Source organism: Plecotus auritus (genome assembly GCF_963455305.1).
Source record: "Plecotus auritus genome assembly, chromosome: 12".
Lineage (NCBI taxonomy): Eukaryota > Metazoa > Chordata > Mammalia > Chiroptera > Vespertilionidae > Plecotus > Plecotus auritus.
The window spans coordinates 24,454,077-24,466,846 of NC_137778.1; the positions used below are offsets into that span (position 1 = coordinate 24,454,077).

The 12,770-nt window shown below is 38.4% G+C and overlaps 1 protein-coding gene across 3 annotated transcripts in view; it reads left to right on the forward strand.

Annotated features, from left to right (window-relative positions):
* The window catches only part of COP1 (COP1 E3 ubiquitin ligase), a 114,369-nt gene extending 104,941 nt beyond the window's left edge, over positions 1–9,428 (forward strand). For 2 of the 3 annotated variants that reach the window (XM_080649242.1, XM_080649243.1), the window contains exons 19-20: positions 2,356–2,400; positions 4,871–6,170. In XM_080649242.1, coding sequence (XP_080505368.1) covers positions 2,356–2,400; positions 4,871–4,888 — 63 coding nt within the window. In that variant the 3' untranslated portion in view covers positions 4,889–6,170. Of the gene's footprint in view, positions 1–2,355; positions 2,401–4,870; positions 6,171–8,807 lie in introns of those variants that run through there. The other variant, XM_080649244.1, reaches the window with a different exon arrangement.
* Positions 9,429–12,770: the final 3,342 nt, after the last annotated feature.

Sequence of the window (12,770 nt, forward strand, 5' to 3'; positions counted from 1 at the left end):
TGACCTCTAAAACTGGCAGAGAGGGTGCGCCTTCATCTCTACCAGGTTTTGCTGCCTTCCTCCTTTGTATTAAAAGGTGACTAGAGCCTGGCTGGTGTGGCTTAGTGGTTGATTATCAATCTATGAACCAGGAGGTCATGTTTTGATTCCCAGTCAGGGCACAAGCCTGAGTTTTGGGCTTGATTCCCAGTATTCATTCATTCTCTCTCTCTCTCTCTCTCTCTCTCTCTCTCTCTCATCATTGATATTTCTATCTGTCCCTCTCCATTCCTCTCTGAAATCATTGTGTGTGTGTGTATTTTTTAAGGGAACTAGAATTAAAATGGCAGAAAAAGATAAAGCTTTGGTCATAAAATTTTCACCATCCTATCATTGTATGTTCCCATAACAGAGAGAGCAGCTTTGGGTGACTGCAGTGTTTGAAGATGGTGGCCAGGGCTTTCTTGGAGACTGGAGTCTTTGCTCAAACAGAAACTAGATCAGTCACTGCTGTTTGTAGCTTCATATCTGGAAGGTGTTCACAGAAGGATCATGTCTGGGTCTAAAGTGGATATTGAAACTAATTCTAATAGTGAATACTGTATTACCCCTGTTACTATTTTCAAGAATACATGTGCTGATTTAAGAGAAAACCTCCGCTAGGAAAATAGTGGAGGAGGAGAGGAAAAAGTTTTCATTAACCTTCTTAGCATCCCTGACCAGGTATGAAAAATAAATGACAGAGACTTATTAACAGGAGAAGAGCATACAGATTTATTTAAGCTTTATGTGACACAGGAACCTTCACAAGGAAATGAAGACCCAAAGAAACAAGCCTGTGTAATTGGTGCTAAGTGTGAGGAAGAGGGGCAGTCGTGTAGAAATGTGGTAGGTTACAGAGCATGAAGGAAACAGCAAGGCCTGTTTGTTCGGATTCTTCTTGGCATCGTTTTGTCTTTGGAGATAAGGGTGTTGCTTTCTTCTGCGTATAGGGTGGGCACCTCTCACCTGAGGGCTTTATGACCTGATTTGAGTTGTGAGTGGCCAGAGTGATCTTCCTACTTCTGTTGTTTTCTCAAATTCCTTTAGCTTAAAGTATACAATATGCCAAGGTGCCATATTTTGAGGGTTTTTTTTGTTGTTGTTCCAACCCCCCTATCAGGAGTTCTCATGCCCACGCCAGCAAAAACATGTCTTTTATTCCTTCTTGATATAATTAGGACCATGGATTTTATCACCACCAACTATAACCAAGGAATGTTCTGATACTAAAATTTTGAGGGGTAGTAGAGAAAATAATTTCCTGTCACACCAGTAGCAAAAACATGAGCATTTTCCAAAAGTAACTTTACTAGGAATCAAAGGGAAGTAAAAAAATAGAAATGTACAAGTTTATAGAGCACAGATGCCTGACTTTCTCAGATGCAGATCAAGAGTTTTCTTTCTGTCTTCATCACTTTGTCATGAAGCCTGTAGGATATTCAGCAGACCCTCTTCTTCATTGAGGCTTGACTATATTACCTGTTTCTCATAGCTGTTGTTTGGACTTGGTCGTTCCATCAGCCATGTGGCCTCTGTGGCATTTTGAGTCTGTCTATCTCCTTTTAGCTGCCTACTCTGAAACGCAAAAAGACTTTATACACTTCTAAGCTCCAGACTCTTCCTTTCCAGCAGGAGACATGTCTCAACTCTTCTTACTTAATGAGTTCCCTTCTGTTAAACTCAGTCTTGTCCATTTTGTTCTTGCCAGAGAAATGATTTTTTCCTAAAGCTTAGAATATAAAAATATATTACCGCATACATTCTATTTCAAGTAATCACCAAAGTTATTAAAAATGCATATACTGAGTGATAGAATAATTAGAAAGAAAGACAGCCTTTCTTCTCCCAGATGGATATTCACACTTGTTTGTTTTCCTAATACTGAATAGCTGTCCATAGAGATTTATGACAGAGATGTTGGCAGCATTTGCTTCAATTACTGGTGTTTTATGGGAGAAAATGAATGAAAGGGGAGTTTTTTATGGAAAGGATTATGCACTTTGTTTTTCTCAAGTTTTATTGGTGTTTTCTTCCAATCTTTGTTTCTTTTAGCTTTCCTTCTAGTAGTAATCTATTCTTTTATTTTTCTTTACATTTGAAAGTTTCCTACTCTGCTTCCAACTTTATTATTTTTATTAAAACTTAAACCTCAAAATAAGGAATTTTGTGTTTAAAATTTGTAGTTAAAATCATGTTAAAGTTGGTTCCCCGCTTTAGATTCTATTAGTTTCTTGGGGTGAAGAGAAGAAAGAAGGACGAAGAGGAATTTATTCTCTTGGACTGCCCTCCAGAAAATCCTTCTCTATACTTTTAAAAGTTCTTATTCTTTTCTAGGAGTCCAATGTGCTGATTGCTGCTAACAGTCAGGGTACAATTAAGGTAAGCTATTTATTTTATACATCTCCATTTTAAATTCAGTTCAATTTTTAGACTATAATGGACTATAACTATAACATGGAAATACAGAATTATACTAGCCTTAGAGATACTTCCAAATCATGGGTCTATGTCTACTTGGAAATGGTTTTGATTGAAGGGGAAAAGAATAAGTAGCTTGCAACTATGGAGAAGATGATAGTACTTGTTATAGGCTATATGAATGCTCAGTGGATTGATCAGTGGTCAGAATGAAAAACAGGCAATGGCTGTTAAGCATTTGCTGTGGGCCAAGCGCTGTTCAGCTTCTTTTCTATGCCAGTCCAGAGACCCTCAGGGCATCCAAGATAGAGCTGGAGATGCTTAGACATTCACCAGATTTAAAAATATCTTACTCTTCTTCATGTCCTCTTCCCTGACAAGTGGGTTTTTCTTCAGTTGCCAAGGAAAGAAAAGGTATTTTAGTGTTCTGTTGAAAATTGATCGATCTTGTGATCTTGCCATTAGTGTGATCCAAACTTAAATGTCTCTGGGCACACAGTCTTGGTGTCAAATTCATACATAGTTTTCCACCTACTTTTCTTTGTAGTTAGGAGCTTACGGAAGTAAAAGTTGTATCTAATTATACCATTGGGTATTTAGCACTTGGGTACAATACATTGGACAAATAAATCCTGACCTAAGCAGTGAACTTTTTAAATAAAATACCATTTTGGAGGAGCTTTTTAGTATAGGAGTTTAATCTCTTATTCTGTGGATATCAATTCTTTCCACATATTCTCTGTTGATATAGAGATATCAAGAAGTTGTTTATTTTTTTAAAATATCTATCATATTTCCCCTGCCACATCGTGTTAATTTTCCCATGGTTTCCTTTCACTCATCCTAAGTGGGGAATGACCTAGCAACCAAGGGAGAAAATCCAAGCTTAACATCCTGTCCTACAGATGAAGGGAGCAAACTCGAAGCAGAACTGCACTGTTAGCTGGCCAAACTCATTCCTTTCTAGGCAGCTAGTTTCTCCACTTGGAAAGCCTCATTAGAGAGCCATGGTCAGCTTAAACGAAAGCCAGGCTTTTGAACTGATCAGTGTTACGTTCTGGAAGCCTCAAGCAAGATGGTAGAAGGTCTTGCAATCTCTGTTTTAAGTGGTTCTCTGTAGTCTCTCAGTCTCCCTTTATCTTATTCTCATGACAAGCCATTTATTGAAAAAGCTACACCTTATTCTTCTGTAAGTTTGAACTTTGAGGCAATTGGAATTGCTAAAGTAAGCTCAAAGGTACATAAGCACTTACAGAATCTTAGTGACAAATCTAAGATTTTGTTCAACAGCATTGACCTCTTATATTAAGTAGCGTGCTTGCTAACCGTAAAGATAAAAACCATTATGGAAGCACAGGTATAAGTCAAGCCTTAGCACTAACAGAAGGGGGAATAGTTGCTCCTTTAATTCTTTGCCACCTAGAATTGCACTCTCCATCTTACATTCTTTTTGACAGTGGGTTGTAATTTTTCTCATGTTCTATGTTCTTTCTTAGCCATTTCTTCTATTCTTTTTATAACTGATCATTGCTTCTTGTCATTTTTAATTTTAGCAATATCTCACCTTTCTTGTATGACAAGACTCTACTGTAATAACTAGCAAAATATTTTGACACCAGATGATTAACTAGAAAATATGTGAAACAATAGGCAAAGGCAAAATATTAGGTCCTATATACCTTGATACTATAAACTGTTTATCAATGGGAGAAATAAATAGCTTAAAATCCAAAACAGCAATACTTAAACTTTTCTTAAGAATATGGAAAGACACCAAAAGTAGGTTTATAGTTGTATCCACTTGTGATTATAATAATTAATAAATAAAAATACAAGAATAAACACAGAGCCCTAACTGGTTTGGCTCAGTGGATAGAGCATCAGCCTGCGGACTGAAGGATCCCAGGTTTGATTCTGGTCAAGGGCATGTACCTTGGTTACGGGCACATCCCCAGTAGGGGGTGTGCAGGAGGCAGCTGATCGATGTTTCTCTCTCACCGATGTTTCTAACTATCCCTCTCCCTTCCTCTCCGTAAAAAATCAATAAAATATATATTTTTTAAAGAATAAGAGTTTATTCTTATATTATTATTTATTAATTTAGCATTATATTCAAAAGTGGATACAACTATGAACCTGCTCTTGCCACACCCTGTATATGTTCCAGAAATGTTATATCCATGCTATGCATCGGCCAGTTTCTTTCTAGTTAACTGTGGAGATAACTAATCTCAGAGCATTCATCCAACTGTTGAATTGAAAGCAAGAAAGGATTAATGACTAATTCCTTCAAATTTTTTGGCATTTTAGCAGTTAGAGAAAGTTTTCCTGATTTAGTTCTCCATTTACAATATAGTAAAGATGCATTACTAGTAAACTCTTTATGTTTTTAAACTTTTTATTAAACTGATCCTTTTTTCCCCCTAATTAGGTGCTGGAGTTGGTATGAAAGGTTTACTCAAGTTAAATTATACTTGGTCCTGCTGAAGTATATCTGCAGCCAACAGTGAAAGAAGATAGAGACTGTCACGACAAGTCCCCCCCCCCCAAACATCATCATGAGTTTTGAATTTGTTTTGAGTATTTTTTCTTTTACTTTCCCCCCTCCTTTATGCCCTTTGGGACATTGGGAATGCCCAGTGAACTCTGCACCATCAATGTAACTCTGTGGACTTTGCTGCTGTTGATGGTGTAGTTATCTAATTTTTGTGATAGGGAAACAAATTCTTTTAAATAAAAGTAAATAACAAAAAATAATAAAAGTTTATTGAGCCACAGTTGAGCTGGGAAAGTTTGTGTCCGTTGTGGCAAGAGATGGCAATCTCCTCAAGAAGTAGCACACATGAGCTGTAGAATAATGTACCCGTGAGTAGTTTTTAAGGCCCATATTTCCCCACCTCTTTGGAATTATACATGTCAACGTAAATATAAAAGAATGTGGCTTCCTTTCAGTGAATTTAATGTTTACAGTAGGTGGGAATATTAATAACTTTACCATACAAATTCCTTTCTTCATTCTCTGACCAGATTTCTCTCATCAGCAAGCACTATACTCCTCAGTCCCTCTGATTCTGACCAAAGATCTAAAATTTTGACTTGTTAAGACTACATTCACACAGAAAGGGAATGTCAGCCTGTGACAGGTATCTTTGCCTCTGAAGTGTCACACATATATGTCATAAGCCCTAAATGCAGGCAAATCAACTTAGTTCGACCCCTGCACTTTCTGTAAAGAGCCAAACAGTAAATATTTTCAGTTTTGCAGGTGATAAGGTTTGTATCTCTATGCAACTCTGTCTTGTAGCAGGAAAGCAGCCACAGACAGTATGTAAACAAGTGGGCATAGCAGTGAAATGGGTGGAGGGTTGGATTTGGCCCACAGATAATGGTTTGCCAGTCCCTGGCATAGAGGTAAAGAATTTGAAGCCCTTTTACCCAAATTTCCAAGCCATGTAATCTCTTAGACTGTCTAGTTACTTTTCTAAATAGTTTTCAGTTTGTAGAAGGAAAGAAGTTAGTAGAGTAGCAGGTTAAGCAAAAGTAATGTAAAGCTTTCTATTTGAGCTACTTTAAAAATCTGAATGCTTTTTAGAAAAAGATATAAACAGAATTAACTCCATATATTTTTTTAAAATAGACACTTGGAGAAACTTGGTATGAATAACTATATGAATGATATATGTTTTGTAACACCTTCCAATAGAGTCTGGAAAAATAAATGTGCTATTCTCAAACACATTGATATTCTGCAGCAAAAAAAAACCAAAAAACTTTTACTTTACATGGGTTTAATAAAGGCTAAAAATAGTCTTGCATCAATTCAGATCAGGTTTTTTTTAATCCTCACCCAATGATATGTTTTATTTATTTATTTATTTATTTATTTATTTATTTATTTATTTATTTTTAAGAGAGAGAGAAAACAACATTGATTATTACCTCCCACGCACACCCCAATCACAGATCGAAACCCACAACCTAGGCATGCGCCCTGACTGGGAATCGAACCCGCAACCTTTTGATGTACGGGAGGATGCCCCAATAAATGGAGCCACCCAGCCAGGGCCAGAATAGTTTTTACCATCCAATGAGTTTACTGCTAACATGGATTTTCAGCTTCACAGTTATATCTTACTAACTTCTGGGAGTTGATAAACTTTTGGACTCAATTCTGAGAGGAAAGGTCACTGTCATTCAAAATTTATGCCTGTCATCAGTCAGAACAGTGTTAGTTGACCTTTGTTTCTAAGACTAATGAGCGACCTTTTGCAGAGGTACAGAAGGAATATTCAAGTGTAGGTTCTTCTCTTGAAGAACTTCATGTAGGCAGATGGGTCCAGAAAAATCATCAAAACAGGAAGCAGAGAGTTCATGTCTCTTTGAATGTGCTAAAATAGAAGCAGATTGTTGTGGTATTTTATGTGACCTGATTTTTAAAAATATTTTATTTTTGGGGGGTCATGTTAATTTTCATGGGTTTGGAAGGATGTAACAAGGTACTTTAGTTATCAAAGGGACTGATTTTTTTTTTTTAATTATTTTAAGGCAGTACTTTAAGTTTGTGTTTTAACTTCTTGTAAATAGTAAGAAACAATTTTTAAATTTGTGGTAGTTTTTGTAGGATGTCAACATCAAACTATTATTATTTATTGGAAAAATGACATAACAGTTAAATAAAACTTAAAGATAATGTACATTTTAACACCCCCCAAAAAACACCTTTTAACTCAAGAAGAATTTGGATTTTTATCTTTCAGTCTAATCTCTATTTCAGCAGATTTGTAGGGGTTTCTTAGGCACAACATGTGCATTAGACACATTAAAGAATGAAGAACTTTGTAAAGTTCTTGTAACAAGATGGAGTTACTAGACATCAGAAAATTTATGGGATTGAGCCACAGCTTCAGAAAGATGAGCGTGGCTGGCATTAATGAACAAGGAAGAGAGAAGTATGGGGTGAGTTTGAAGAAGTAGAGGAGCCCACTAGATATGTGCAGCCTTTTAGGGCATGGTTGAGAATTTGAATTTTGTTATAAAAGCAGTGCCAAGGAAGGGTTAAGTGGAACAACATGATCTCATTTATTGTGAGTGGATGGATGGAGCAAGAGTATAATTAGGAAGGTGATCAGTCAAAAGTTAATGGTGACTTAGACAAGGATGATAGCATGATCCAACCTAAAAACTGTTTCAGCTTAATCGTTTACCACAGCATTAATTCCTATATCTGAGAGAGTCTTGATCAGTTTTTAAAGTCATTTTCTCATAAGTCCTGACAATGAAGAATACAACTCAGCAAATTTATTTCTTCAGTGGTTATGCAATTCTGAACTAGCACTAAGTCACCTGGGAACCTCATGACCAAAATATGTGCTATTTTAGGGACACCACTTCTCTAAGGTGAGCAGTGCTAGAAGCTAACTAGCCTTTGGTTTTAAACAATCAGGTAATTTCATTGCTCTTAATGTAGTTATGCAAATGTAACTGGGATTAATGGTCAGGAAATAGGCTTACTTAGAAGTGAGACATAAGGAAGTGTTAACTTAGATCCTGAGCCTGTTGTGTTACATGACGGATTAACACAACAGTAGCACCTTGTAGTTCCTCCCAGAGCAGTTAGTTACCAACTTCAGTGTGGCTTCTGGTTAATATGTTAGGCATTCCTAGACTAAAGAAAAAACCATAATGATCATTCTAGAAATATTTGTTGAGCTCCTGCTTTGTGCAAGTGAGGCACTATGTACTACATATAAAATAAATAAGATATGATCAAAAAGCTTATTGTCCAGAGGGAAAGATGGATAAGTATACAGTGTATAAACACATAATCAATATAAATTTTAGATGTACGGTAATAGGAAAAATCATAGCCTAGAATGGTAGGAGATAAAGTTCAGTGGGAGTAGGGGTGGTGGCATGAATTTTTTTCCTTGGAGGAGGTAACTTCTCAGCTGAATCATGAAAAGCAAGGATACATTCAAGACCAAAGGAAGCAAAAAAGAAGGCATGCGTAGCTCCTACTGACCAAAGGTGGAATAATTTGAGCAACAAATAAATGATTGAATGAATAAATAAATGGAAACAAGAGAGAAATTTTTCATGGAACATAATTGCCACTTCTACATAGGGCTGTGCATAGTGATTTCCTTCCACAAAGTCCAGTGAGGAAGAAAAGAAAAAAATGAGTAACTTGCCAGTGGAGAAACCTGACAAATATTGCCAGAGCCAGTTGATCGGGGTCATCATGAAAAGTTGTAAGTCATGTTGATGCTAGTATATACTCTTAATATGAGGTACTGAAAATGGCACTTCAACTTTGGGATCTTCCCAAAATTAGTAACCCCAATCTAAATGAAAAAAAATTTTTTCAGATGAATCCCTACTGAAAGGCTTCCTACTAACTAGCTGACCAGTCGTCCTCAACACGGTCAAGGTCATCAAAACAAGGAAAGTGAGAAACTGTCACAGCCACGAGGAGCTAAGGTGACATGACTGAATGTAATGTGATGTCCTGGATGGGTCCTGAAACAGAAAAGGACATTGCATGAAAACTAAGGAAATCTGAATAAAGTACTGGACTCAAGTTGATTCATTAATTGTAACAAATGTACCATACTAATGTCAGTTGTTAATAATAGGGGAAATGGGGTGCAGTATGTATGGAACTCTTGATTTCTTTGCAATTTTTCTATAAATCTAAAAAAAAAATTTGTCAATAATAAAGGTTTGAGGATAGCTTCAACATATACCAAACAAAGTGAAAGCCAGTAGTGCGAGTTCAAGCTGGAGAAGTACACGGAATAAATCAGTGATCTGTTTCAGCTATCACAAAGAAAGGCAAATGCGGAGTTTAGGGGAGGTTTACAGTCTCCACTTTGTCACTAACAAATTGTATAATTTTGCAAGATAGTAAACCCTGTACTCTATATTTATTCCTAAGTTCTACTGACTGAGAATGGTACTCTTCATCTTAATAAATAAGGTTATACTATAGAGTCCTTAGTCATTCTTGTGAGTTAGTTACTCAGATATGTGAGTGCCTGCAATTATTTGTTTCTTTTTATTTGAGGTCATTATAGATTCTCAATATGAGAATCAAGAAATCTGTTCATTTGCATATTATTTTAATTTATTCTTTGTGAATCATTTGCCCTTTATCAGTTTCAGAAGCAAACTCCCTAGTGCCCAAGTTCTGAAGGAGATCTTGGCTTCGAAGTAGGTAAGGACTCGTGAATTCTAAGTTGATGTTTCCAAAGATGATAACAGCCTGGGTTCACCAACTACTGTGTAGAGTATTTGCAGTGTCTCTGAGGATGATTTTATGGGTTTTCCTATATGCCCTGTGTTTGCCCTACGGTTAGTGCTAGTCTGTGATTGGTGGTTTAGGACCCTTTTGGAAGAACCACATTAAAAAATAGTTTTAAGGATTTTTCAGAGAAAAAAACCCCACAAATAATGACATACTTCTAGACTCAAAATGTAAAGATTCATCTTTAATTTTATACACCTGAAAGAGTGCCTTATCTCAGAAATGTTTTGTGAGTGAGCTTCAGTGGAGCAGCAGCCTAGTAGTAACTCCGTTCAGTCCCGTGCTTGGAATCCTCAGCTCGTGGCCTCTAGTGGATATGGGCTGTTCTCAAAAGGAATGAATTCAAGACCTATTCATGCAACAAAACTGGAGTGCCTGTTACAAGGTGGGCTAGTCTAGGCTAGGAGTCAAGTGACTTGTAAAGAGCCTTGTAATAAATATTTTAGGCTTTGTGGGCCATACAGTCTTTGTCGCAACTACTTAATTCTGCCTTATACCATGTGAAAACAGCCCTAGCCAAATGGAAACAAGTGAGTGTGGCTGGGTTCCAATGAGACTTTATGAATGGACACTGAAATCTCCTTTAATTGTCACAATATTTTTTAAAATTATTGTTCAAGCATTTAAAAATGTAAAAAACCTTCATTGATGATAAGCCATAAGAAAAGTTCAGTTGGATTGGGCTTGCAAGCCATGATTTGCCAACCTCTGTTCTAGGTGCTCACCATGTGGCAGTGGCAGGAGGAAAAGAAAAGCAATGAAAAAAATCCCATCTCTGGAGCTTGCATTTGGTAACTCAAGTATTTTTGCAGCAATGGTGTTCTCTTTCCGTACTGGTGTGTGTCTAGCACAGGAACCTGGAAGGCCATTTTGGAGGGCACACCACATAACTAAAAGCTTTTCTTGTTGCATTCATAGCAATTTCCACCGGAGTGCGCACATGCAGTGTTGATGTATATTGGTGTGTGCATTTTTGGAGAACCAGGGGACACTTTTCTGTTAAAGCTCAGTAAACAATGAGACCCTTTGGACATTTTATTGAGTGGAATATAAATATCTCTACGATACTCTGGAAGGTTTGTGCTTAAGGTAGCCTGTTGAGTTGGGAAAGCAGAGGGTGTTTTGCAAGGTTGACTCCCCCTACCTCCCCTTTGGTTCTTTCATCCTGAGCTATTAAAATTTCCATTCTGAACATAAAAGAAGCTTCTCAGCTCACAGCACTTACCAAAGATGTTTTCTCGGAATGACTGAGTCTCTTACTGGTAAGCATACATATGTTATAGCTAATGTTTGAACTCTGGCTCATTTGGAGGGGTTAAATTTTGAAAGATGCAACAAAATTACTTTTCCCCCCAAATTAACCACTGTTAAAAGCTAGCCCATTATTTTTTCAAATTTTTTTTCATGTTTAAAGACCATGTTTGTACTCCCACTTCCCAGGCTAAGCAGTTCCAGGAGAGTCTTCTCACTGGGGTGTGGGTTTCCTGTGCTGTTGAATTGCAAAGCTTTGCAGTACAGTTTTAGTAATATATCTTTGGAAAGGCCTCAGCATTCTTGGAAATTAAAAAGCACTCCATGAATACAGGGCAACATTAGCATATGCATAACAAAATTTTAGTCACTCTTCATTATGAATAAGAAGTATAAAATAAAAATTGGCACCAACCAAAGATGGGAAGTTGAAAGGTTAGGTTAGCTATTCTGGAAGTTTCACTGGGCCCATAAAATGGTATTACTGCTTATAGTCTCTGAACATGGCATCTGCCTATGAGCTGACCTGCCAATAGCCACCATCACAATGGCCATGAAAAGCTGGCTTGGGGAAATGCACCAAGTGAAATTTTTGAAATGTCTCTTTTTCCTACCACATGCCCAGTGCATTCTCTCCCTGGAGATTTTTAGTAGGAGGTGACTACAGACTGAAAATCTGCATCATTTCTACAGGAGTCCTTTTAGTTTTATTTCTCTCCCAGGCAACAAGAATAGAGAGGGGAGAATGAATTGTAACTATAGGTAAAAGGAAAGATTGATTATCAGGGGAGCAGTCACATCCATAGAGCCGCAAGTGGAGGCCAAAGATTATTTCAGATGAAAACTGGGCAGGTTAATGTGCATTGGCCCCCAGATAACAGCTGTTTACTGGCAGAGCAGGAACAATAAGAAAGCCTGCCTCCCTGGAGGGTCTCCTTCCTCCACACCCTGAGATCCTCGTTGGCACTCTGCACTTCCTGAAGCAGAGATTTGAAGCATTCTCACCCCCAGAGGGCAGTTCCTGGTTGGAGGCTGGAAGGTTGACTCACAGCCTTCTCTCTCCCCACAGCCTCCATCCAGTTCAAGGGCCCTGGATTCCAGTGGTTATAGAGAGGGGAGGAGGGTCAGCATGTTCAGGACCCAGCCTGGTTCCACTCTCCCATGGACTCCTTCCCGCTGTCTCTTCTGTCTCCTGCCTACTATCTGAGGGGGGACTTCTGAGTTCAAGTTTGAAGAGGGATAGTCCAACTGACTGGTTAAAAACTAACTGCTCTGTCAATGTTAGGGCCACCAATCACACTGTGGTTCGGGGACCCGGGCTCCAGCTGCCCAGCCCCAGTTGAATCACCTGTGGCTGGAGGTGAGGTTGAGGATAGAGATGGGTGACCAGGGTGATCACTTGCCAGCCGCCCTCCACAGGGACTGGTTTTATTTTCCTTCCCTCCTTCCTGTAAAGTGGCAGAGGGGGCATTCCAACTCCAATCTGCCCTGTCCCTCTGGTCCTGGGCCCACACACTTCCTTCTACCCTATCTCCCACTCTCCTCCCTCCACTCCACCCCTAGATTAAAAGGAAAGGGGCCCCCAGCACTTGCCTACGATCTCCCAGGGTTGGGCCTGTCTTAAGACTTTGAAACAAAGGAAGAGCCTCTAAAAGCAAAAAACAGAAAGCCCTCCTGGTTCAGATGACTAGTTGTCAGTTAGGTCTACCTGAGCCTGCACCTCCCAGGTGTCAGGGAGCAGTAAGTTTACAGCTGTCACTAGGGCATTCCATCT